The sequence below is a fragment of the Pongo pygmaeus genome, chromosome 13 (assembly GCF_028885625.2).
Source record: "Pongo pygmaeus isolate AG05252 chromosome 13, NHGRI_mPonPyg2-v2.0_pri, whole genome shotgun sequence".
In the NCBI taxonomy this organism is placed as follows: Eukaryota; Metazoa; Chordata; class Mammalia; order Primates; family Hominidae; genus Pongo; species Pongo pygmaeus.
The window spans coordinates 102,096,218-102,123,262 of record NC_072386.2 but is presented as its reverse complement, the minus strand read 5'-3'; the positions used below and the strand labels follow the sequence as shown (position 1 = coordinate 102,123,262).

The 27,045-nt window shown below is 42.6% G+C and overlaps 1 protein-coding gene across 2 annotated transcripts; it reads right to left on the bottom strand.

Annotated features, from left to right (window-relative positions):
• Nucleotides 1–11,579: 11,579 nt before the first annotated feature.
• On the bottom strand, nt 11,580–20,243 carry GNG10 (G protein subunit gamma 10). Of its 2 annotated transcripts, none has more exons than XM_054500510.2 (3): nt 20,082–20,243; nt 14,896–15,027; nt 11,580–12,533 (listed from the first exon to the last, which is right to left on the bottom strand). In XM_054500510.2, the coding sequence occupies exons 1-2, from the start codon at nt 20,160–20,162 to the stop codon at nt 14,902–14,904; spliced, it is 207 nt and encodes a 68-aa protein (XP_054356485.1). In that variant the 5' UTR covers nt 20,163–20,243; the 3' UTR covers nt 11,580–12,533; nt 14,896–14,901. The 2 variants fall into 2 exon arrangements, with proteins under 2 accessions (XP_054356485.1, XP_054356486.1); XM_054500511.2 differs by having other exon boundaries at nt 11,580–12,530; nt 20,082–20,235.
• Nucleotides 20,244–27,045: the final 6,802 nt, after the last annotated feature.

The following is a 27,045-nucleotide window of genomic DNA, read 5'->3' as shown; positions in this document are numbered from 1 at the left end:
AAATAAATTTCTCTTCATTATAAATTACCTAGTCTGTAGTATTCTGTTATACCACATAAAATGGACTAAGACAGGTTTATAATCCAATATGACATTTTAAAAGTATTATTAGCCAGGAGTGGTGGCTCATGTCTTTAATCCCAGAACTTTGGGAGGGTGAGGAAGGTGAATCACTTATGGTCAGGGGTTCCAGACCAGCCTGGCCAACATGGTAAAACTGTATCTCTATTAAAAATACAAAAATTAGCCGGGTGTGGTGGCATACCCCTGTAATCCCAGCTACTTGGGAGGCTGAGACATGACAATCTCTTGAACCCAGGAGGCAGAGGTTGTAGTGAGCCAAGATCATGCCATTGAACTCCAGCCTGGGCAACAGAGTGAGACTCTGCCTCAAAAAAAACAAATATATATATATATATATATATAGTTCAAATTATTCCAGGTTTAGCCACTGGGAGCTCTTTCAGTTTGCTCCTATGTTCCTTAGATAAATCCCCACCATTTTGGTTTTTGACCACTTCTTTACTTTCTCACATTACAAGATATCAAGACTCATCTAGTATATTCATTGCCCCAGCTCTAGGATCAGTCATTTCTCCAAGGAGCTCTAGTACCCTTTATTGGAGAATGGTATTAGCAACCAAAATCTGGGCACTGGATATGCTCATTGCTACTGGAGTGTCCTTGCTCCAAGGCCCTCTAAGCAAACAGAGCTAGAAATAGATGTGTTATAGTTATCTCTGTATATACATATATCTACAAGTTTATCTATCCATCAGTATCTATATTAAGATAAACATGAGTTCAGCCGGGCGCAGTGGCTCACACCTGTAATCCCAGCACTTTCGGAGGCCAAGGCGGGTGGGTCACGAAGTCAGGAGATCAAGTCCATCCTGGCCAACATAGTGAAACTCCGTCTCTATTAAAATGCAAAAAAATTAGCTGGGCGTGATGGCATGTGCCTGTAATGCCAGCTACTTAGGAGGCTGAGGCAGAAGAATCGCTTGAACCAGGGAGTTGGAGGTTGCAGTGAGCCGAGATCGTGCCATAGCACTCCAGCCTGGTGACAGAGCGAGGCTCCATCTAAAAAAAAAAAAAAGAAAAAGAAAAAAGAAAAGAAAGAAAAAAGAAAGATAAACATGAGTTCATTCTTATGTTTGTATTCTAATCCAGTACCACATGGTTCATTATAGCTTCCCTGCTTGCTTATCTGTAAACCCACACCCTACTCCAACAGGGAGACACTTAACTCCCACCATCCTCTATCCATTTACTTTTTTGTTCAATCCCAATATACATCTATGGTAGGTTCAGATTTGTTAACCCATACCCCATGAGAAACAACTTCACCAACTAGTGTACAATGCTTATGAACAATCCATTTGTCTTCAGTTCCAGTCATTTCCAAAGTCAGCCCCTCCTTTCTCTACCTTCTTAGTTAAGTAATGTCATGCATTTGTAATATGTATTTTCTTTTTATATTTAATTATCAAAATTTGTAATATATTTATGTGGTTTTGAATATTTGTACTTAAATTAATTGAATTAGTAATTAAGAAAAATGATTTAACTTAGTCTTAAGGTCACAAGAATATTTTTTAATTATTTCAATTTATATCCTATTACAGAGAAGTATGATAGGTTGATCATAAAAGGCTTTCAAGCATAAACATTACATTAGGATTTGCATCAATCTGGGTTCAACCAAGAGAGAAACTGCATGGTAATTTAAATAGGGGAAATTTAATATAAAAAAATTTTAAGCTGTGAATGAGAACTCTAAGGGTACCCTAAAGTTGAGGGAGAGCCCAAAAGAAAGACAAACCTGGTCACCTATTTGAAGACCTCTTTGAAGAAGGTGTGGTTGTAGCCCACTGGACAACAAAGAAATTTTATTTTATTTGGGGCCAGAATTGGTCCATAATTGCTGGGAAAACAAGAACAACCCTTTGGGGCATTGGCAAGCCAAGGCTGGTAGGCAGGATAAGGCCTGGAGCACACAATGTTCATGACAGGAGGGCTGTGGAGAAAAAACCTTTTGCACACAGGAGAGCCAGAATTGATGGAGGTGGGGGACATGGAGAGAGTTGCGGCACCACTGTGGGCATTGCTGAAACCAGGAGATAAACAGATTGCCCTCTATCAAAACCTAACACACTTCTATGTATAGCTTGGGCTTAGAAAGCTCTGGGCTTTGGTGCAGAGCAAAGGTCAGTTGGCTGGCTTACTAAATGGCCATCACTGCAGGGCCCCGGCAAGTACGCATGAGGCACTGAGGAGAGGATATGAGGAGCAGCAGCCTGGGCTAAGACTCAGAGCCACATTGTCTGAGGCTCCCAGCTATAGCACTACTGCCTTCATGAAGAGCTAGAAAAAGCTGCACTTTGCCTAGCATTGGCGAAAACCATATGAGACCCAGGAAGACATACCCATTCCTTCCTCCTGGAATATCTCTCTAACACCTCCTATGAACAAATCAGCATTATGCCAATTGGCAAAGAAAAGATATTTAAAGGATCCCGATCCATTTTCACAAAAACAATGAAGTATGACTTTGGAGATGAGAGGCAATAAAAGGGTAATTGAGACAGGATTAAATTTTGTGGAGAAATTAAATTGGAAGTATGATTTTAGAGAAGAAAAAAGAATCATGTAAAATTTCTGACTAAAGGAGAGTATGGTTTGTATATTATTTAAATGGATGATGGTAGGTTTCAAATGATGATGGTATTTGTATTCCATTGAATATATTTAAAAGAAGAATGAAATAATTTCATGTTAAAATGCTAGAATTTTAATAAAATTATATAAGTTATAAACTTATGATGATATATATAAACTTATGATGATATATATTATATATATTTAAACTTATGATAAACATTTAGATGCCAACTGTAAAATGGAGGTACACAGGGTTGACATTATTTCATTTAGGTTGCATATAAGCAAAAATGTTTGAAGACCACAAGTATAATCCACCTTTATTTCCTGACTTCTGAAATTATCACCCTATCACCACCATAATTAACCTCTACCTTCTTAGATCCAAAGGACATTCAGACATCACCTTAATTGACCTCTCTTCAGCATTTGATACTATTAATCACTTCTTCCTTTTTGAAACAAGCTTAACTTGACTTAACACCGCCTGTCCTACTTTCCTCTTTCTACTACACTTTCACCGTCATGCATGCTTACTACAGGAATACATTCTCAGAAATGCATCATTAGGCGATTTCATCATTGTGTGGACATGATAGAGCGTAATTCACAAACCTAGGTGGGGTAGCCCACTACACACCTAAGCTATATGGTATAACTTATTGCTTGTAGGCTACAAACCTGTACAGTACATTACTGCACTGAATATTGTAGGCAATTGAAACACAATGGTAAGTATTTGTGTGTCTAAACATAAAAGGATACAGTAAACATACAGTATAAAATACTGCATACAGTGTAAGAATACAGCACAAAATACAACATCCGCATAGGGTTCTAATGGGAATTGCTGGCCCTTCAATTCATTGCTGGTGATAGTGATGCTCACCTCTGAGGTCTTTTGAGGGGATTTACTCCAAGTCCCCTAAGCCCAGCCCAAGTCTGTAGGCCTCACCAAACATCAGCTGTCTCTTCCAATTGTGGATGGGCATAAGATATTCCTTCCCTTGCCACTGAGACTCAGAAGATAACTGGGGAAAAATACCAGAATGTCCCATTTCCTTGCCTCTCACAATAGGAGACTCCTTATCTACCCCCAATAATTAGGCCTGCCCTAAAACGAGGGATCCAACAATTTTAATAAGTAGAGTAGCCTGGGTTGAGGGGGGTGAAGAGTGCAAACTATAGTAATCCAAAATGAGGGCTGAGAAAAAAATGGCATGTATTGAGGCAATTATTGGACTTATTCCTAATTCAAACATAATACCCATAAAGAAAGGGATCAACGTGGGGGTCCATTTTGGATCCATGATCTATATTAAATGGCAAAAAAAGAGAAAGTGTATTTGCAGAATTACCTGGTAATACTAAGGGACCTGCAAAATGAGAAGGTTAAAAAAAAATGTGCATTACATCCTGTAACAATCTAGAATTAAAGGAGCTGTGAGGGGAAGCTTATGCTACTTCTATGGGATGGAATACCACTGTTACGGGATTCCAAACCATCCTGTTGATAGAAGGTATTTTGGAACTGTTTGATTTTATAGGCAAATACCATCCCTCAATCAGTTAGGGTAAACTTAACATGATATATGGAATTGTTTTGTTTCCACAGAGGATTTATGGTGATATTCCAGTCACAATCTTTTTTAAAAAATCTTATTTAGAAATGCTGAGACTAGCTTTTTCTAGGTAAATAACTAGATAAATAAAAATTAAAGGAACTTTTAACAAATATCTGTTTGATACAGGACAATAATCCAAACAAATTTTGAACAAAAAGCTTTAGACTGCAATTTTTGGAAGGGGCAGAAAGAATGCAGTATACCTTACTGAAGAATAGTAGTCATGGCCAGATGTGGTGGCTCATGCCTGTAATCCCAGCACTTTGGAAGGCTGAGGCATGCAGATCACTTGAGGTCAGGAGTTCGAGACCAGCCTGGCCAACATGGTGAAACCTCATCTCTACTAAAAATAAAAAAGTTATCCAAGAGTAGTGGTGCACACCTGTAATCCCAGCTACTCAGGAGGCTGAGGCAGAAGGATCATTTGGACCTGCGAGGTGGAGGTTGGGGTGAGGCGAGATCATGCCACTGCATTCCAGCCTGGGTGACAGAGTAAGACTCCATCTCAAAAAAATAATAATGGTAGTCATTATCAGTCCCACTTGCTTCTCATCAAAGAGAAAAACCATCTCTATGGCAGTTTCTGCGCATCTCAGCTCCCATGTGAAGATTTTTGCCATGATTTCTCAGAACATCTTAAACTGACCACCATCTATCTACACCCAAAGTGTCAATGTAACCAATCCACCATTCTTGTCTGCCCCTGCAACTAAATAGAAACATCTTAACTTAGTAATCAAAAAGCTAAATAAGGGATTCTGGTGTGATGACTTGAGCCTATTTAGTTTTAGCATAACTATGAAGAAAAATGAATTTAATATGAAGCAGTAGGAAATTAAAAACTAAGCCGTTTGATTTAGATGACAGTTGACTATCATCTGTGAAGCTGTAAATATCAACTATGTTGAACATGGGGAATATGGGGATATAAGACATGGTATACGGCCACGATGTCAACTCAACTTAGCTAAGCTGAAGCTACCACTTCTTTAATGTTATACGGTTGACCCTTGAACAACAAGGATTTGAACTACCAGGTCCACTCACAGGTGGATTTATTTCAGTAACATGTGAATAGAAAATACAGTATTTTGGCCAGGCGGGCTGGCTCACACTTGTAATCCCAGCACTTTGGGAGGCTGAGGCAGGCAGATCACCTGAGGTCAGGAGTTCAAGACCAGCCTGGCCAACATTGTGAAACCCTGTCTCTACTAAAAAATACAAAAATTAGCTGGGCATCATGGTGTGCACCTGTAATCCCAGCTACTCAAGAGGCTGAGGCAGGAGAATCGCTTGAACCCAGGAGGTGGAGCTTGCAGTGAGCCAAGATTGTGCCATTGCACTCCATCCTGGGCAACAAAGAGCAAAACTCTGTCAAAAAAAAAAAAAAAAAGAAAGGAAGGAAGGAAGGGAGGAAGGAAGGAAGAAAATACAGTATTTGCAGGTTGCAAAACCTACTTATAGAGAGGGCCAACTTTTCATATACACAGGTTCTGCAGGGCCAGACTTGGTATGAGTGGATTTTTGTAAACTGGAGTGGGGTGGAGGGGCGCATCCTAAAACCAATCCCCCACGTATATTAAGGGAAGACTGTACTTACTATATCATAGATATCTTTCTAGGTTGTATTTGTTACAGTAATACTAGGTGCTGTAACAGAAAACCCCTGAAACCTCAGTGGCTTAACATTTGAGAAATTTATTTATTGATCATTTGAGATCACTTGCTTAGGGCAAGGAGAGTACTCCACTTTGCAGAGTCGCAGAGAGAGCCTGTCATCTTCAACATACGGTTGCCAGCCCACCCAGGGTATTTACTTCCAAACAGACAGCAAACAAGGGAAAAGCAAAAACATTCCACTGCCCAGAGGCACATGGCCACATCTAACTAGAAAAGAGGCTGCAAATTGTAATCTATCTAGCAGGGTGCCCAGAAGGAAAAAACAAATGGGATTTGGTGAAGAGCTAGAAAGTCTCTTCTCTACCGCACTCCACCATTCTGGTCCCCAAATAGCCATTTCATTCATCCTCTCACATGCAGAACACAATGAGTCCCACCTCAAAAGAGGAAAACCAAAGCTAGTCACTGCAGGCAGCTCAAAGACCAGGATTATGAGGTAATGCTCATTTTTCCCCATCGGGGCTAGATATGGCTCCTCAAAGTCTAGTGACCTAGGAACTTTTTGGTTATCTATTGTCATTTCCCCCACTCTCACATACCAATATTAAAAACACAATAGCAGAGCAGAGACTCAATGAACTTCGCTGTAGAAGGGGAAAGAATGAGAGACACACAGAAGTCAGCGGTCAGCATTCTGAAATCCAGCCATGCAGATGTGAAGGACCTCCTCTGGTAGGTCGTCATTTCACTCTCTGGAAGAAACCCTTATCCATGGTTTTCCATCCTCACCCCATCCTCAGCTCCTCCCTCTGGAAGTCCTCCCTTATCCATTATTCTCCTTGGACCCCTTAAGAGAGTGTCTTCCTTAGGGACTACAAAGCTTTCTCCACTTACGTTCTGAAATGTAAGTTTAAGGGCCTCAAGTTAAGTTTATTCGACTTCAACAGTTTTAGTGCCATTTTCTCAAATCCCCTCAAAAATTTGATGGGTTCTGATCTATTTGTTTCCAGTGAGTTTCATGTACCAGTAACTACATCCAATGTTCTTGTATAGACATAATCCTCATCCTTAATTCTGTATTTATTTATTTTTCCTTCCTTGTACCATGCCTCTCCAAACCTGAATGACAGTTAAGTTGAAGCCATGAGGGTTAATCTGATCTCAGACTCCTCAATCTTATTTCCTTCTGATTGGGATTTACAGAGATTTTGCCAAATTCCTCTCCCAAAGGGTTGTAGCACATTACACCCTAATAAGGTATAAAACTGCCCAGTCTCCTTCATCCTCACCAGCAATGGTACACAGCACAGTGGTTTAGGGTGTGGACTCTAGAGCTAGAATGCTCGACATTGGATACTAGTTCTATCATCCATTAACTGTTGGATTACGGACGATGTTCAACTCACCTGCGCCTCACTTTCCACATTTGTGCAAAGCAAATAAAGAAGATATTCTTATCCAAATGTAAAAAATAATTATGGGTGATGAAACTGAGACCCAGAGAATTTGATTTGTTCAAGGTCACACCAATAAGGAGTGAATGACCTAATACACATAAATACTTAGAACATGGCATGTAAGTTCTTAATGAATATGCACTTTTATTTTTTGTTTTCTAATTTGAGGGATTGAAAAATGATACACCTCATTATCACTGTCTTTACATTTCCCCTGCTTACTAGTGGAGTTATGTGCCCTTTTGTTTGGATTCTCTCCTCTGTGAATTGCTTCTTCATACCCTTTACTCATTTTTTTCTCATTATGCAATCAGAATATTCTGTATATTAGGGATATTAGCCCATTATCTCTCCTATACATGGCAGGTGTTTTCTCTGTAGTGCAGTTGTGCGATCTTGGCTCACTGCAACCTCTGCCTCCCAGGTTCAAACGATTCTCCTGCCTCAGCCTCCCGAGTAGCTGGGATTACAAGTGCACAACACCATACCTGGCTCTGTTTTGTTTTTGTTTGTTGGTTGTTTTTTTTTTTTTTTTGCTCTGTAATGATTTTTACAAGAGTTTTTTTTTTTTAATTAAAAAAAAATAGAGACATGGTCTCACTATGTTGCCTAGGCTGGGATTATAGGCATAAGCCACCATGACCATCCCCTCCTCATGTTTTACACACACACACACACACACACACACACACAATGATTAATGATTAATTAAGCAGAAATTTTATTTAGTAAGATTGACATTTTAATGAAATTGTCTTTTTTTGTTGGGTTTTTTTTTTTTTTTTTTTTTTTGGTTTTTTCGAGACAGATTCTCACTTTGTTGCCCAGGCTGGAGTGCAGTTGCATGAATACAGCTCACTGCAGCCTCAACCTCCTGGGCTCATTCGATTTTCCTGTCTCAGCCCCCCAAGTAGCTGGGACTACAGGTGCATACCACCACATCCAGCTAATTTTTGCACCTTTGTTGAGATGGAGTTTCACCATCTTGCCCAGGCTGGTCTCAAACTCCTGATCTCAAGCAATTCACCCATCTCGGCCCCACAAAGTGCTAAGATTACAGGTGTGAGCCACAGCACCTGGCCAAAATTGTCTTAATATCCTAGAATTGCCATGTCCCTCCATTTATTTACACTCCATTTTATAACATCAATAAAATCTTTTTTATGGCCCTTGCACTTTTGTTAAGTTTATTCCCAAGTATTTTTATAGTTATATCATTAAAGTAGAAAGGGAATATAATTTCCATTTCCATTTTAAGCTAGCTATTGTCAGTATAGAAAACGTTATTTTTCTGTCTTTTTTATCCAGCTAGCCTCCCAAATTCTATTATAAATTCAAGTATTTCTTATACGACAATCTCACGAGTTTTCAAGGTGTACAATTATATAACCCATAAATACAGATAATTCTTCTAAAATGTTTACCTCATTTCATTTTTTCAGCTTACTGCATTAGCTAAGACTTCCAAAGCAATGCTGAATAATAGTGGTGATAAAAGGTATTCTTGTGTTGTTCCTGATATCCTGAATGTGTCAGCCTTTCACCATGTAGTATGATACTGGCTGTTGGTTTTGAAAAATTGTCTTTATCATCTTAGTAATTTCTTTCTACTCTCATTTCACGAATCCACTTAGTTTTTATTCAGAACAGCTTTTTTTTTTTTTTGAGACAGGGTCTCTCACTGTGTTGCCAGGCTGGAGTGCAGTGGCGTGATCTCGGCTCACTGCAACCTCCGCCTCCCAGGTTCAAGCGATTCTCCTGCCCCAGACTCCTGAGTAGCTGGGACTACAGGGGCGTGCCACCACGCCCAGCTAATTTTTGAATTTTAATAGAAACGGGTTTCACCATGTTGGCCAGGATGGTCTCAATCTCCTGACCTCGTGATCTGCCTGCCTTGGCCTCCCAAAGTGCTGGGATTACAGGCGTAAGCCACTGTACCCAGCCCAGAACAGCTATTGAATTTTATCAGATGACTTTTTGGCATAGGTTCCCTTCTTTAAGTGATTCAAGTAATGAATTACATTGATAGATTTCCTTATGTTAAAGTAGTTTTATCCGGCTGTATTTTCTCTAACTACTGAATTTTATCAGTTTATATCTAGGACATTTGCACTATATTCATCTGTAAGTGAGATGCTTATAGTTTCATTGTGCTATCTTATCAAACATTTGCTGAAAGGGGAAAGTGGAATCAAAAAAGAATTTTGTTTTTCAATGAGGATTTATTCAGGACATAGGCATGGGCAAGGACTTCATGTCTAAAACACCAAAAGCAATGGCAACAGAAGCCAAAATTGACAAATGGGATCTAATTAAACTAAAGAGCTTCTGCACAGCAAAAGAAACCACCATCAGAGTGAACAGGCAACCTACAAAATGGGAGAAAATTTTCGCAACCTACTCATCTGACAAAGGACTAATATCAAGAATCTACAATGAACTCAAACAAATTTACAAGAAAAAAACAACCCCATCAAAAAGTGGGCGAAGGATATGAACAGACACTTCTCAAAAGAAGACATTTATGCAGCCAAAAAACACATGAAAAAATGCTCACCATCACTGGCCATCAGAGAAACGCAAATCAAAACCACAATGAGATACCATCTCACACCAGTTAGAATGGCGATCATTAAAAAGTCAGGAAACAACAGGTTCTGGAGAGGATGTGGAGAAATAGGAACACTTTTACACTGTTGGTGGGACCGTAAACTAGTTCAACCCTTGTGGAAGTCAGTGTGGCGATTCCTCAAGGATCTAGAACTAGAAATACCATTTGACCCAGCCATCCCATTACTGGGTATATACCCAAAGGACTATAAATCATGCTGCTATAAAGACACATGCACATGTATGTTTATTGTGGCACTATTCACAATAGCAAAGACTTGGAACCAACCCAAATGTCCAACAATGATAGACTGGATTAAGAAAATGTGGCACATATACACCATGGAATACTATGCAGCCATAAAAAATGATGAGTTCATGTCCTTTGTAGGGATACGGATGAAGCTGGAAATCATCATTCTCAGTAAACTATCGCAAGAACAAAAAACCAAACACCACATATTCTCACTCATAGATGGGAATTGAACAATGAGAACACATGGACACAGGAAGGGGAACATCACAGTCTGGAGACTGTTGTGGGGTGGGGGGAGGGGGGAGGGATAGCATTAAGAGATATACCTAATGCTAAATGACGAGTTAATGGGTGCAGCACACCAGCATGGCACATGTATACATATGTAACTAACCTGCAGATTGTGCACATGTACCCTAAAACTTAAAGTATAATAATAATAATAATAAATAAAATAAAATAAAATAATAAATAAAAAATGCTATTGTTGTTAAGACAGAATGGAACATGCTAAATTGTAATAGAAAGGGTCCACTGGAAGCCAGGCGCAGTGGCTTACGCCTATAATCCCGGAACTTTGGGAGGCTGAGGTGGGTGGATGGCTTGAGCTCAGGAGTTCAAGACCAGCCTGGCAACATGGCGAAATCCCATCTCTACAAAAAATACAAACATTAGTCGGGTGTGATAGTTCACGCCTGTAGTCCCAACTACTTGGGGGGCAGAGGTGGGAAGAACACTTGAACCTAGGAGATTGAGGCTGCAGTGAGCCGAGATAGCGCCACTGCACTCCAGCCTGGGTGACAAAGTGAGACCCTGTCTCAAAAAAAGAAAAGGAAAGAAAAGAGAAGAGAAAAGAAAAGAAAAGAAAAGAAAGCGTCCAGCAGAGAACTTGAAGATGAAGGAGAAAGGATCACTGGTAGTGTGCAATTTCAGAGAAGGTGAAACAGATCCAGAGAACAAATAGGTTATAAAAGGGATGCCTGAATTATGACTGAATGGAAGGGATTCCAATCACCAGATCTAGAAGTTTAGTAGCTAAAAGTTAAGGGAGTTCCCATCTAATGACTTCTATTTTCTCTATTGTAACACTACTTACACTCACAGATATTTTTGTTTATTTATGAGTTTATATATAGCTATTTCAGAGAACAAATGTTGCCATTAATAGAGATATTTTCTTCATGTTATACAGTTATCTATTTTTCAGGACATTTGCAAAATTCTACAAAGACTTAAAAACAACAATTTCACTCTCTCATTTCCAGCACTCAGTCTCACAGGCAAACAGAAATCCATGAGTCCTTAATACAAAATCAGACACAAAATACTGCTGTCATAGAAAAATGATTACTTAAGCAGAAATTTTATTTCCAAGCTCTTCAAAGACTGTTACAAACACGAATAATGTATCCTTCTAAAAAAGTGTCCCAAATTAAATCAAAGGCACATCATCAAAGTGAAACACTTGTGAAGTTAAGAATTCTTTTAGGTTGTAATATTTTCATGTTAGTTTTTAATCATTTACAATGTTCTGTGGGTCACATTTTAAATATTTTTAAGCATATGAAATTCTGTATTTCTTTAAGTACAGCCACAACTACAAAGTAGAGGAACGTAAGAATACAAAGATCAAATCTGCTTCATTTATATACATGATGGGGCAGCCTAATGCACATCATAACATTAACTTTTCCAAAGAAGTTTGCTAAGAATCTGCTCCCATAATTAGTGTTAAAAATAAAACAATCTTCCCATTTAGAAAAATCAAGACATCAGTTGATTAATAAAGCCTATTCTTCCTCCCAGCAATCTGTACTTTCTGGTCTTCATTTAGGAATTGTAAATTCATGAGAAAAGAACATATTTTTTATGGCATAAATGTCTTCCAGGAACAACAGTTTATAAGTATTCAGTTGTTTAAATAAACAAAACTCTTTTCCTTCCTAAAATGTAAACATCCAGTAAATGAAACATACATGATATTCCGGGTATAGAAATCTTAGTAACTCACTTGTGAAAGAGGTGCATTTTGGTATGTTTGGTGGTAAGGTTTTCGTTTATCTTATGTATAAAAGTACTTGCACAAAAAAACAAGCTATTCCTATTTAAAACTCTATTCCTTCACCCAGTTTCCTCACTCAAGTAGAAACTCATGAATATCTGTGATTTTGGCTATAGGACCAGGCCACAGGAAAGGGCTGAAATATCTCTAAAAGTTAGGGAAAAGTGTTTTCTTGAGACTTGAAGGCAGTCATTCATCACTTTGTGCTTGAAGGCATTCCTCAGTGAACTTCTCTCCTACTGGAAAAAGAGTTTGTTTGGTTTTCACTTTAGTAAGATTTATTTATAAAATTAACTAGTCATCATTTCATAGGGTACTTTAGTATTCACGAAATAGCAACAGGTGAGCCAGGCGCGGTGGCTCATGACTGTAATCCCAACACTTTGGGAGGCCAAGCTGGGCAGATCACCTGATATCAGGAGTTCAAGACCAGCCTGACCAACATGGAGAAACCCCGTCTCTACTAAAAATACAAAAAAATTAGCCAGGCACGGTGGCAGGCACCTATAATCCCAGCTACTACAGAGGCTAAGGCAGGAGAATCGCTTGAACCTGGGAGGCAGAGGTTGTGGTGAGCTGAGATCACACCACTGTGCTGCAGCCTGGACAACAAGAGCGAAACTCTGTCTCAAACAAACAAACAAACAAACAAATGAAAGTAACAGGTGAATACAAAAGACATCTAAACCACACCACTGAATGAGCAGCACCCATGAAAGTGCTTTGTAAGGCTGGGCGCAGTGGCTCATGACTGTAATCCCAGCACTTTGAGAGGCCGAGGCAGGCAGGTCACCTGAGGTCAGGAGTTTGAGAACAGCCTGAGCAATATGGTGAAATCTCATCTCTGCTAAACATACAAAAATTAGCCAGGCATGGTGCTGCACACCTGCCGTCCCACCTACTCGGGAGGCTGAGGCAGGAGAATTGCTTGAACCCGGGAGGTGGAAGTTGCAGTGAGCCAAGATCGTGCCACTGCACTCCAGCATGGGTGACAGAGCGAGACTCCATCTCAATTTAAAAAAGGGAAGGAAGGAAAGAAGGAGGGAAGAGGAGGGGAGGGGAGGGGAGGGGAGGGGAGGGGAGGGGAGGGGAGGGGAGGGGAGGGGAGGGGAGGGAAGAAGGAAGCTTTGTAAAAAGAAAAATGCTATGCCAACATAAGACTATTATCTTAACACCATAAATATGAACATTTTCCATTAAAAAGTACAATAAGATTTGATAGGTTGCTTCCTTCTTTTAAATGTGAACAATTTCCTTTTGCTACTTGTGAAGACGGACCTGAGATAATTACTTACTGTATAAATACCCCTTAGAATACATCATTTGAAATATGTTCGTCCCAAAAGACTCTAATAATTCATGCCCTTGTCCTCTTAAAAAAACATTTTGTCACACCTGTAATCCCAGCACTTTGGGAGGCCAAGGCAGGCAGATCACGAGGTCAGGAGTTTGAGACCAGCCAGTTCAAGACCAGCCTAGCCAACATGGTGAAACCCCATTTCTACTGAAAGTACAAAAAAATTTGACGAGCCTGGTGGCATGCGCCTGTAATTTCAGCTACTCAGGTGGCTGAGGCAGGAGAATTGCTTGAACCCAGGAGACAGAGGATGCAGTGAGCCAAGGTCGCACCACCGCACTCCAGCCTGGGCGACAGAGCAAGATGTCTCGGGGGTGAGGGGGGAAACACATTGTGAAAATGACCCCAATACAAAGCATTCGAACCAAAGAAATTTCTAATACGCTACCAGAGAGGTGTTTTCATTTATCAATTTTTAAAGCTCTTTTAACCCCACTCACACTTTTTCCCAGTAGCTACATTTCTTTCTCCATTAAAACAGAGATATATTCTGAAAACCATTAGGAAAGAAATTACAGCAGGTGGCAGGAACACATCTCCCACTCTGGGGAGTCCTTAGTCCCAAGAGTAGCAAGTCAGTTCATAGCACTAAGTAGCAAATCCCAACCCTAGGATGCTATAAGGACAGAGAGGGTGGGCTTAAGGTCAAGAAATTACTGGCCAGGTGTGGTGACTCACGCCTGTAATCCCAGCACTTTAGGAGGCTGAGGCGGGTGGATCACCTGAGGTCAGGAGTTCGAGACCAGCCTGACCAATATGGTGAAACCCCATCTCTACTAAAAATACAAACATTAGCCGGGCGTGGTGGCATGCACCTGTAGTCCCAGCTACTCAGGAGACTGAGACAAGAGAATTGCTTGAACCTGGGAGATGGAGGTTGCAGTGAGCCAAGATCACGCCACTGTACTCCAGCCTGGGTGACAGAGTGAGACTGTCTCAAAAAAAAGAAAAGAAAAAGAAAGAAAGAAATTACTACCAGCCAACTCAAAGAGCTCAAGTACAGAAGGATGTTGGCATCTCATGACTTAGTGCCAAAGAAACTTCAGACTGTCCTAATTAGATGTATTCTACAGGCAAGGTAACTATGCACCAGAATCACCCTTCAGGGAAAGTTGTACATTTTGCTAGCTGTTATTTTAATTTCCCCAAGAATAGGAGACATTCAAAACTCAGTTGCTCAAGTCCTTTGGGAAGCCCTGTGATAATGCTACGGGCCCAAGACATCATGGTGTATCATTACTCACGAGTCTTCAGAGTAAAGCACAGGATCTGGGCTCCCGGAAGGGGTTACTTCCAGCTGGAATACCCACCAGCAGGGCATCCTTGCAGGCATTCTGCATACAGTACTGTTGAAGCTCTGCAGCTGCCTGAGAGACCTGAAACAAAGCGACAGCAACATGGCACACTGCTCACAGCCAAGCCATCCGGCAGTCAAGGATATTCTGAAAATGATCATTCAACTTGGTAAATATCAACCTTTTGTGACCTCCAAAAGTCTCTTTCTGCTGAAAGTTCTAATAATTGAACTACAAAGAGAAAAGGTTACAATTTCCATGAACTTCAATTTAGATATTTTTTGGTTTAGTTGCTTATTCAACGAAGGCAAGAAAAAGCTGTATCTTTGATCCATTTAGAAATCTAGTTTTGAGACTGAATGGGTAAAGAAATAGCTCATTCTAGCATTCCCTTTACAAATTTTCACTTATATAAAACATGCATCGCTATATCCAAGTTTGCCAAATGAGCAAATTGTCTTAATGTTTACAAGTCTGAAGCCTTATTCAGTCTGCTCCAAACAAGTGATAAAATTCTTCCGCCTTGCTTTTGAGGCGGTATAGCTTATTGTTTAGGAGTATAGCCTCTGGAACCAGACTGCGTGGACTCAAATTCAGCTCTGCCACTACCTATATAACCTTGGGCAAGTTACTCAACATCTCAGTAGCTGTTTCCTCATCTGAGAAATTATTAGAAATAGTAACCCACCTCTCTGGGTTGCTGTAACAATTAAGTGAGTTCACACATATAAAACCATTAGAATAGCGCTAACATATAGCAATACATTTGTGGTAGACTGCAAACGTGATCACAATAGTTTGCAGCTCCTTTCACCAAGAGGTAGAGTCTATTGACGCACCCCTTGAATCTGGGCTGACTGTGTGGCCGGGCGCAGTGGCTCACACCTGTAATCCCAGCACTTTGGGAGCCCGAGCAGGGGCGGATCACGAGGTCAGGAGTTCGACACCAGCCTGACCAACATGGTGAAACCCTGTCTCTACTAAAAAAAAAAAAAAAAAAAAATACAAAAATTAACCAGATGTGGTGGCGTGCACCTGTAATCCCAGCTACTCAGGAGGCTGAGGCAGGAGAATCGCTTGAACCCAGGAGTCAGAGGTTTCAGTGAGCCGAGATCGCACCATTGCACTCCAGGCTGGGTGACAAGAGCAAAACTCCTCTCAAAAAAACAAAAAAAGAAAAGAATCTGGGCTGACTTTGACCAGTAGAATGTGGTAGAAATAAAGGGCAAGTTCCAAGCTAGTCCTCAAGAGTCTCTGCACCTACCTCTCTTGGTGCAGGTGGAACTGTAAGACAACCATCTGAAGGAGCCCAAGATAGCCTCCTGGAGGTCTTGTAGAGAAGAACCGGTAAGCTACAACCAGCACCTGCCTATCAACCCGCAGACATGTGAGTGAGGGCCATTCTCAATCACCCAGACACCAGTCAACACCAGTTAACATTCTATCTGACTGCAGATGTATGGGAGAGCACAGAAGATCCGCAGAACTGTACACCTGAACCTAGCTCAAATTGTCCATCTAAGAACTGTGAGTATAAATGTTTGAAGCCACTTAATTTTGGGGTGGTTTGTCAGGCAGCAAAAACTAACTGATACAATATCATTATCCCTTTTCTTATCTTCCATTGGATGCATATTTCTACTTGGAGGTTTTCCTCATTGTACTTTTTTTTTTTTTGCATTAAAAGGCATTTTGAATAAAATTCACCCATATTGTACAAAAATGGTTCCAATTGCTGTTCAGGTATTACTACTAGTTTGTGTTAATTTTCCAAGCCTCCAAATAACTGGAAAATTAACTGTTTATGTCACAATTGCTACCAAGTTTCTGGACAGCTCTAGGAATTTAGGTTGCATTAATGTAATGACAGTTTACTCCGTATTATATGAATATAAAACCATAATATAATATTACCAGGCTAATGCTAAAGTTTGCTTTTTCTCTCAATAGAAGCTCTGACATTTTCATGTGAATTATAATTGGAATTAATGGTTATATATACCAGTTATTAATTCAAAAGAAATCGAGAATCAATTATGCTCAGGCTTACTATCTTTGCATTGGGGTAGCAGGTAAACTCCACACATGGTAGGTGGAAGGACACTGTCTCCAGGACCCCTGGAGAAATGAGACTAACTGAACTCTAGTCTCAAGAACACGGTCAAAAAGTTAAGGTAAGGGGATATGCAGAGAAAATAAGAAAAGAGTAAACGTGATCAGCATCTCTCTAACACTAGCAAGGGAGAGAGGCTCTGGGCTGGGAGACTATAAGCCCAAATACTTGCAAACTGTCCCCTGCCACTGGAGGTGGGAGAACCTCCACCCAGGTTACCTGACTTTCCTTGGTTTGAGCCCATGTTTACCCAGCAACTTCTGTGAGGCTCCTCTAAAGGAGGAGTTCTTGGAAGGATACCAAGCATTCCTATAGCTGGGAAGGGATGTCCTCTATTATATGCTAGAAAATTGGTGTCTTGGTTTATTTTTCAGATAGCAAGTCTGTCAAAGAGAAGACACCTCTGGCTATGCTAAGCACATCCAACACTGAATGAGGATGTGAGGTAGACCAGACCCTGGAATGTTGTGACTCTCTAAGGTATTGTCTGAGAGAAGCCCTGCCAAGTACCCCAGATCATACTTCTATGAGCATGCCTCTTAAATAGGCTTATTATCCTATTAGTAAATAAGCTTACTGTGAGCTTGGGCAATTCACCTGACTTATATGGCTCTCAGTTTCATCATCATTTTTAAAACGCAGACAAGCATATCTTTCCGGCCAGGTGCCGTGGCTCACGCCTGTAATCCCAGCACTTTGGGAGCTTGAGGCGGGAGGATCACCTGAGGTCAGGAGATCGAGACCAGCCTGGCCAATATGGTGAAACTCCATCTCTACTGAAAATACAAAAAAAAAAAAAAAAAAAAAAAAAATTAGCGGATGTGGTGGCAGGTGCCTGTAATTCCAGCTACTCAGGAGGCTGAGGCAGGAGAATTGCTTGAACCTGGGAGGCAGAGGTTGCAGTGAGCTGAGATCATGCCATTGCACTCCAACCTGGGCAACAAGAGTGAAACTCCATCTCAAAAAAAAAGAACATCTTTCCTCTTTCTTAGCTACTTGGCGGGTAGGCAGGCATCTGACTGGCTCACAGTTTTCCTTTCCACCTCATGTCCCCACATTGTCTTTGTGAATTTCCAACAACCTCGTTTCAGTTCCCTGACTTCCTCCCCTCAAACAGCCTTCTCAATGCAAACACATATAGTTACAACACCTGTAACTGCTCCACTTCTGAAATTTTACACCCCAGTATCCTACTCTCTGATCACAATCTCTCCTTCCCATCCAGGGTGCTGCCTCCTTTATTCTTCCTTTGTTCTGCTCTGACCTCACCAAGATCACCAGGCATCACCTCCTCCCCTTCTGTCTCACCTATCACCAGGAGGCTGGCTGCATTCCTTCTCTATCCATCTAGGCTCAGCCTCTTTCTGGCCAGACCTTCACACACCTTGCCCTCCGGCCCCACCTCCACCTTTCTGGCATACCTCCCCTGCTAACTCACTCCTCTTTCAACTACCGTTCACCTTCAGCACTCACATTCCAGGATGGTCAAAGATTGCTGCAGGAAAAGAAAATCACAAATATGACCAGCAGTCTCCCTTCTCACAGCAGCTGGGTCTTCAGTCACAGCGCATCTACGTGCCTGCTCAGGGGCCACTCCCTTAGTCCCCTTTCCTCTGCCTTAGAAGAAAACATGGCCTCCTATTTCACAAAGAAAAGTGTCACCATACAAGTTTAGCCCATATCTAGAAACTTAACTTTACATACACCCTTACCTTCTTTCTTCCTGTCTCAGAAGCTGTGCCACCAATCCCCCGCTCCCCGTAGCCCTGTCTCCTCTACTAGCAATTGGCTTCCATTTGTTTCTTCCCTGGAACCTAAAAATATAATTTGTTCCTTCCTCTCAACCCTAAAACATGGCTTTTCATTTCCTAAGTTAAAAAAACACGTTATTTCCTCTTTAAAACTAGATTTCTTTAAAAAGAAAAAAGTCTGCCTACCCTATGACAGTCCAGATTCTGCTTTTACTAACACATAAGCCACCAGACCTCTGCATTCCACAGCTCTCTCCCTTTACCCTGTTTATAATCTTCACTCCACTTAGTGCGTGAAACGATGCTATGTATCCGTTAAGTTGCTGTTTACCTTCCCCTCCAGAGCCACCCTATTCCCTGTAGCGGTGCCAGGCACACAGCAAAGGCGCCACTGAGGCACAGGGACTACCATGGGTGTGTTCCTTCTTACAGACCTTCGGCAAATAATGCTGCACTCGTTGCTAAACACAGCTCTACAACAGATGCCTTTTAGCCAACTGACTAAACGCTGGACATGTTGACTGAGCCCCCAGTTTTTGGAAATCCCTACTTCCTTGCTCGGAAACCTTGCTGTCTCTTACTTTCTCTTCTCTCGGCCACCGGCCATCGGTGTGGCTGGTCCCCGGGGTCCCAGGCTCTGAGCTCTGCTCTTCATAGAAGAGGCTTTTTCGCCCCCATGCACTTGAATGACCTCTTTCAGCCCTGGGCGCTGAGCTTCAGGCCATGAGGACAAATACCTACGGATGGCTCCCAGGACTCCCCAGGTCCGCAACCGAACTCATCATTTCCCCAAACCCGCACCCCTCCTCTCTATCTCGGCGGGTGGCAGCGCCGTCCACCCAGTCACGACGACAGAAACCCGAGCATCCTGGCTCTCCTCCCTCTCGCTCTCATCCTACCAATCCATCACCAATTCGCGGCCCTGCGGTGGCCTCCCCAGCCCTGGGTCTACCCTCCCGGCCCGCGCGTCGCCAGCATCCTGTGCGCCCTCCGAGGAACTGACCACGGCCGCCTCCTGCAGTGGGTACACCCCCAGGGACCGGGTCCGACCACGACCGCGGGGCCCCCCAGGCGCGGCCTCCTCCCGTCAGGCCCGGGCCCCCGGCTTGCCCGGCGCGCTCCCTCACCGCGGACCCCGCCGCCCCCCGCGCCCCGCCGAGGCCTCGCCGCCGCCACCGAGTCCCCCGCTGGCGCCCGGTCCGGGCCGCCGGCCTCCTCTTCTCACGCCCGGCGGGCGGAAGGACCGGAGCGTGGGTACCCGGGGCCCGCACCTTGATCCTCTCCACGCCAGCCTCCAACTTGAGCTGCTCCACCAAGCGCTGCAGGGCGCTCGCGCTGGCCCCGGAGGACATGGCGGCTGCGCTGGGCTCCGAGGGCTGCTGGGCCCGGCCGGGCGGGGAGGAGCCGCCAGCCCCGAGCGCGGGTGCCGCCCCGGGGCGGGGAAGCAGCTGCGCCCGCCCCGCCGCCCCAGCCCACCCGGCGCGGAGCCACTTGCCAGAGACAGCGGGGACCCCAGCGAGCTGGCAGTGCTCTCCCTCTCCTCAGCGACTGAAACCTGGGTGGCACCTGCAGCTGGGCCTGGAACCGAGGCGGGGACCCGGAGAGCGGGGCGTCCTCCAGCGAAGCTGGCGCCCCTAGGATGAGCAGGAATCGCGAGGGCGTGGGACGCGAGGATGGAGTGGGCGGCAGCAAACACGCACCCCTGAGAAATGAGAACTGGAGCCAAGGTGTGACATGAGTTGGAGAGATAAGGGGCCTTGCCAGACAGTATCCCCGGGGAACCAAGGACAGTTCATAGGATTTTCATAGGACAGTTCATGAGGCAGCAACAGGTTTCTAAATGACCCTGTTACTGTTTCATGGAGATCCTACCAGTTGATTTGGTGGAGTGAGTATGGTAAATTGGATAAAATCCCAGACCCTGACATCTTTGTGAAACATACAGAATAAAGTTAAATTCAGCGTTTCTCACTCTCATCTCACCATTTAACTGTCATCATTGTTTCTATTCTGCTTTTTTTTTTTTTTTTTTTGAGACAGGGTCTTGCTCTGTCACCCGGGGTGGAGTGCAGTGGCGTGATCACAGCTCCTTGTAGCCTCCACCTCCTGGGCTCAGGTGATCCTCCTGCCTCAGCCTCCTGAGTAGCTGGGACTACAGACACACACCACCACGCCCGGCTAATTTTTGTATTTTTAGTAGAGACGGGGTTTCACGATGTTGGCCAGGCTGGTGTTGAACTCCTGGGCTCAGGTGATCCTCCCACCTCAGCCTCCCAAAGTGCTGGCATTATAGGCCTACTGCATTTTTTTAATAAGTGTTTTACAAAACTGGGATCATTACTATATTTAAAATTTTTGTGTTGCTTTTTTCCATGTATCATTAATACGTCATTATTCTTGTACATCATTGTATTTGTCAGAACTCACTTAAACTGAACATTGCAAAAGGTAATATATTGGCTTGTGTAACTGAAAAGTCCAGGGACTTTAAACTAGTGAATTCAATTACCCAAATAATAGTTTTGGGGCTCTCATCCTCCTTGTTTTGACTCTGCTTTTTCTGAGATTAGCCTCATTTTCCTTGGTGGTAGATAGACTTCTCTAGTGGTATGAAGGAAGGCACCACACTTTCACTGTCCCCATCTAGCAAACCCAGGAAAAATAGTACCTCTTTTCTTTCTAATCGTTCCAGCAAAAATCCTCATAATGAACCTCACTGGCTGGTAATAAGTCATGGGCCAACCCCTGGCCCAATTACTATTCGAAGGCAAGGATGTGTGGCATTGATGTGCTCAGATTAGCTGTGCCTGGGCCAAAGGGAGACTTGCACATTTGAAAGCCCTCTCTAGTGGCCAATTTCCTCACCACAAAGAAATTAATATATATCTTAGCAAAGAGATGAAAGTACATGTTGGGAACATTCAACAATCAATTCTTAGATTGATGAATAGGACAAAATAGAATGATTTCATATTTAAAAGATATGGCAAAGAACTCAGTACAAAGATATACATACTGGATTAGGAAAGGCTCATCATAGATCATGAGAGCTGGACTTTGGAGATACACGTCTTGCAGATGGCTCAGAAGGAAGAACATTCCAGTATGGAGGACAGCTGGAGGTGATGCACACATGTAGAGTGAATAAATTTAAAAATACAGGAGGCTCTAGTGACTAATGGCAGATACAAAGTTGCTAGGGCCAGAAGTCATAGAAAACCTCACATACACACAAAAGTTTATGGTAAACAGTGGGATAGCCACAGGGTAAGACATTTTGGGAATATTAATCTGAGATGAATGTGCAAAATGAACTGAAGTTGAGAAGATAAATGGCTGATGGTGGGGGAGTAGCTGCAATGAGGCCCTGGGTAGGACTGTTAGAGTAGGAATGAGGGGGAACAAATTTAGAAGACGAAATCAGTGGTACTTCATGGTGGTTATGAAATGCAAAGAAAAGAGGACAAAGGGTTCTGTAGCAGAGAGTGGGCCAGAACTAATGCCAAAACAGAAATTAGGAAACAAGACTTGGCTTGAGATGAGTAAAAAATAATGTGGGGTTTGGTTTAGGAGTAACTAAGTGACTTCCATGGCACTGCTACATGCCTTTAGGCTGTTGAAAACGTTTAGTAGCCAAGATGTTAATGTGAGAGATGTCTCCACAGCAGTGGCAGCTGAAATAATGAGATTACCTCAAAATCATTAGAAATGAAGGCTTTGGAGTTGCCCTCAATGAAAGGACACACGTCAGCCATGTCACACTGTGTGTATCAGCCACGAGGTAGCAGGAAAAGTCTAGGAGTGTGCTGTGTCTGCCGCCTTCATGCCGTACACACCCACTGCCCCGCCCACCTCAGTGTTACTTTGCGCCATTCAAGAGGAGTGGTCTATGATCCATGGATAAGCAGGCCGGGTGCCACTTGTACTTGAGGAAGGCTGACCATCTGTGTGATGCTCCAGACTTTCCCCAAAAGACTTTTCATCCATTATTTTTGCATCATGGAACTTCAAAGTTGCAGGGAACCATCAGATAGTGCGGCGCGTCTACAATTTCAGAGATGAGGAAACAGACCCGCTAAGGAAAGTGAAGTGACTTGCCCAGTATCACAGAAAGTGGGAGCAGGGAAGAGAATTTCATTTTAGTTTTCAAGAGAATTCAGGCCGGACGCGGTGGCTCACACCTGTAATCCCAGCACTTTGGGAGGCCGAGGCGGGCGGGTCACTTGAGGTCAGGAGTTCAAGACCAGTCTGGCCAACATGGTGAAACCCTGTCTCTACGGGGTTTCTACCACGCCCGGCTAATTTAAAATACAAAAATTAGCCGGGCGTGCTGGCGCATGCCTGTAGTCCCAGCTACCTGGGAGGCTGAGGCACAAGTATCGCTTGAACCCGGGAGGTGGAGGTTGCAGTGAGACCACGCCACTGCACTCCTACCTGGGCGACAGACCAAGACTCCGTCTCAAACAAACAAAAAAAGAACTCGAGGTTTAACCTAGAGGACCAGAGGCCTTTCCCACATGTGCTGTGATTTCCAGGGCTCTGAAAGGTGAGGGATGGAGACAGAGTATCCTTCTTTCCTTCTCACTACAGCTAAAATGCATGGGTAACCAGTATAATATCTTTAAAATTTTGTTACACATTTTTTTCCCTGGTTAAGCACAAACTTATCTCATTTCCAAGAAACTTTCTAGAAATGTCATTAACCTTGTAATGACAAATGTTTCATTTGTTTCCCTGTTAGGATCCACAGTTCTTCACTCCTCTTCCAGGGAAGGGGTTTGTGAGTCAATCTTCTCCATAAAAATAATGACATAATGGGAAGATATTTCTGCCAATGTTATATCAAAATGACAATAATATATACCATCTATAGTTTGCAAAATGATTAAGAGTAGGAAAACACATTAACAACTATATTTAATGTGACACAGTATCATGTACAATAAAAATTATTTTACTTCTTTTTTGCCTATTACATTATTTTTAGAACCTAGAAATAATGAATCAGGAGCTGAAAGAATCACCAGCAGGTTTGTAGATTCAGAATGGCTTTTCTGGAGAGACTTTCACAGGTACTTTTGAGACTTTGGGAGATGGTAGAACTTAGGGCTATTAGATGTCTTTTTGAGCAACCATTCTAAGCATATCTGTTTGCTACATTGAAAATGTCCCTTCACTAAATTAGGCCTTAGACTAGCAAGTTGCTGATCATTCTGTCATCTCTGAAAGTTTTTCTTTCTTTCCTGAGTCGTCATCTTGGCTGCTCTACTTTGCACACTGGTGGCAACAGGGCAGGCAGCTGCTTTTTAAAATACACAATTCCAACCCTAAGGAGCATCACCCCTTCACTCTAGCACTGTGCCTTGCACAAGGTAAGGGATTAAAATATGTATTAAAAGAATAAACAGTGGATTTGTAATCATCACAAAACACTCTCCTGTTACCATGCTTTTTTTTTTTTTTAACAAATGGGACTCTGTTATTCCCTCTGAAGGCAAAATAACTCACATTTCCTGATCACTTAATACATGCCAGGCATTTTACCCTTGTTATCTTCGAAGAACTCTCTGAAATAGTATCTTTACACGAAAGAAAACAAGGCTCACAGGTTAAAGTAACCTGCCCAGTCAACTTTGGTCTATCTAGTTATAAAGCCAGAGTCATTCCACTATGTCCTGCTTCTTGAGGTTATAAAGGAGAGACTGTCACATCAGAGAAGTTTCTCCATCCCCGAATGAAACCAGGAAGGAGGAATCTGTGACACTGATCTGAGACCTCATGATCCATTCCATACACAATTGTCGAGGATATCCTAAATCCTATAAGAATTAAGAAGCTAAGGCCAGGCCCTGTAGCTCATGCCTATAATCCCAGCACTTTGAAAGGAGGATCCCTTGAGCTCAGGAGTTCGAGATCAGCTTAAGCAACATAGTAAGACCCCCGACTAAAAAAAAATCAATCAATCAATCAAAAAATTAGCCAACCATAGTGGCATGAGCCCTGTGGTCCCAGCTACTCAGGAGGCTGAGGTGGGAGGATCATGTGAGCCCAGGAGGTCAAGGCTGCAGTGAGCCATGATCAAGCCACTGTACTTGGCCTGGGCAAGAGATGCTGTCTCCAAAAAAAAAGCTGAAATATGTACAACTATCATATATCAATTAAAAAAGAATTAAGAGGCTAAAGTTTACAGCTAATTATGTAGGTTTCTACTGAAATAATTTATGAAGTAAACTTAATTTTGTTATTAGGTTCTAGATTTGGCCTTTGCCAATATTTAAATGTTAACCACATCACATTTTATAAATATTTAATTATAATTCATCCATACACAACTGGTTTGTATCAATACCAACATTTATCTATTTGCTTCAAATGTATAATTCTCAGTCAAAAGAGACCAGGTTTGATTTAATGTTTTAAAGTAGCTAGATTCCATTTATACTATCTAATAAAAGCCACTTCTAATTTCCACATTATTTTCAGTTTGTGGCCAGCAGTCTGGTTCACACTAGCTGAGTGATACCCTAGCAATTGGCCTCCACTCAAGAAAGATATCTCCAAGGTTTGGGTATTAAAAGTTTACTACTGGCTGGGTGCAGTGGCTCACGCCTGTAATCCCAACACTTGAGGAGGCCGAGATGGGTGGATCACGAGGTCAGGAGATCGAGACCATCCTGGCCAACATGGTGAAACCCTGTCTCTACTAAAAATACAAAAAATCAGCCGGGCGTGGTGGCAGGCGCCTGTAGTCCCAGCTACTTGGGAGGCTGAAGCAGGAGAATCATTTGAACCCAGGAGGCAGAGGTTGCAATGAGCCGAGATCCTGCCACTGCACTCCAGCCTGGCGACAGTGAGACTCCGTCTAAAAAAAAAAGTTTACTACTGGGCCAGGTGCGGTTGCTCATGCCTGTAATTCCAGCACTTTGGGGGGCTAAGGTGGGCAGATCACCTGAGGTCAGGAGTTCGAGACCAGCCTGGCCAACATGGTGAAATCCTGTCTCTACTAAAAATACAAGAAGCAGCCAGGCATGGTGGCAGGCACCTGTAATCCCAACTACTTGGGAGGCTGAGGCAGGAGAATCACCTGAACCCAGGAGGCAGAGGTTGCAGTGAGCCAAGATTGTGCCACTGCACTCCAGCCACGTGACAGAGTGAGATTCCGTCTCAATTAAAAAAAAAAAAAAAAGTTTACTACTAGGCCAGGCGCGGTGGCTCACGCCTGTAATTCCAGCACTTTGGAAGGCTGAGGCGGGAGGATCACCTGAGGTCAGGAGTTCAAGACTAGCCTGGCCAACACGGTGAAACCCTGTCTCTACTAAAAATACAAAAAATTAGCCAGCCATGGTGGTGGGCACCTGTAATCCCAACTACTTGGGAGGCTGAGGCAGGGAATCACTTGAAACCGGGAGGCAGAGGTTGCAGTGAGCCGAGATCGCACCATTGTACTCCAGCCTGGGTGGCAAAGCGAGACACCATCTCAAAAAAAAAAACCAAAAAAACAAAAACCCCTCAAAGTAATGAATTATGATTTTCTAAACATAAATAGTACTAGTTAATTCTCTAAACTAAACCATTCTTTCATGTAACATTTAAAAAATCCTGCATCTCAATGGTTCTATTTAAGAGTAGACCTAATATATGTTATGAAACTGTAACCTATGATTTGTAGAACTTAGAATTCATAAATAAGGCAATGAAGAGTTAGTCATGGAATCTGTTATAAGAATATCTGTTATGCATATAACCTGAAGGGTAATTTTAGCAGACCTCAACTATGTAACACAATGACGAATAGATAGCATTGAACAGCTATGCTCTATAAACCCTTGAATACCAACCAAAAAGGCAATGGGAATAGCCCTAAAATGAAGTTCGAGAAAAATTTTCTAACTAGTGGAGTTGTGGGGTTCTCTACCCAGGATTTTTCTCCAGATGTTTCTAAAATGGAGAGGCTTTTGGGTTTTTGGTGAGGGATGGGCAGGGCACAGATAATAAGGATACCCAGAAGACTTGACTGACACTTGTGACAACTAACGGCTCTTCCTTCACCCTAGGATTTTGAAGCATAAGGTCCGTCTGTTGAGGGAAGGGGAGAAGAATCAGTTCTTCTGTTAAGGAGGGCCCATTCATCTAAACTCACGCAATGACCATGATTCCAAAAGACTGACCAAACATCGCCAAGTGGGCAGGCTACTGAGGACAATTTCGGAAACATTTCTAGAAAGACAGGAAGAA

Excerpts from the sequence above, each read along its gene's own strand:
- GNG10 (XM_054500510.2), bottom strand. The coding sequence starts at position 20,162 with ATGTCCTCCGGGGCCAGCGCGAGCGCCCTGCAGCGCTTGGTGGAGCAG. Across the intron at positions 15,028-20,081 it reads CTGGCGTGGAGAGGATCAAG|GTCTCTCAGGCAGCTGCAGA; the intron begins GTGCGGGCCCCG and ends GCTTTGTTTCAG.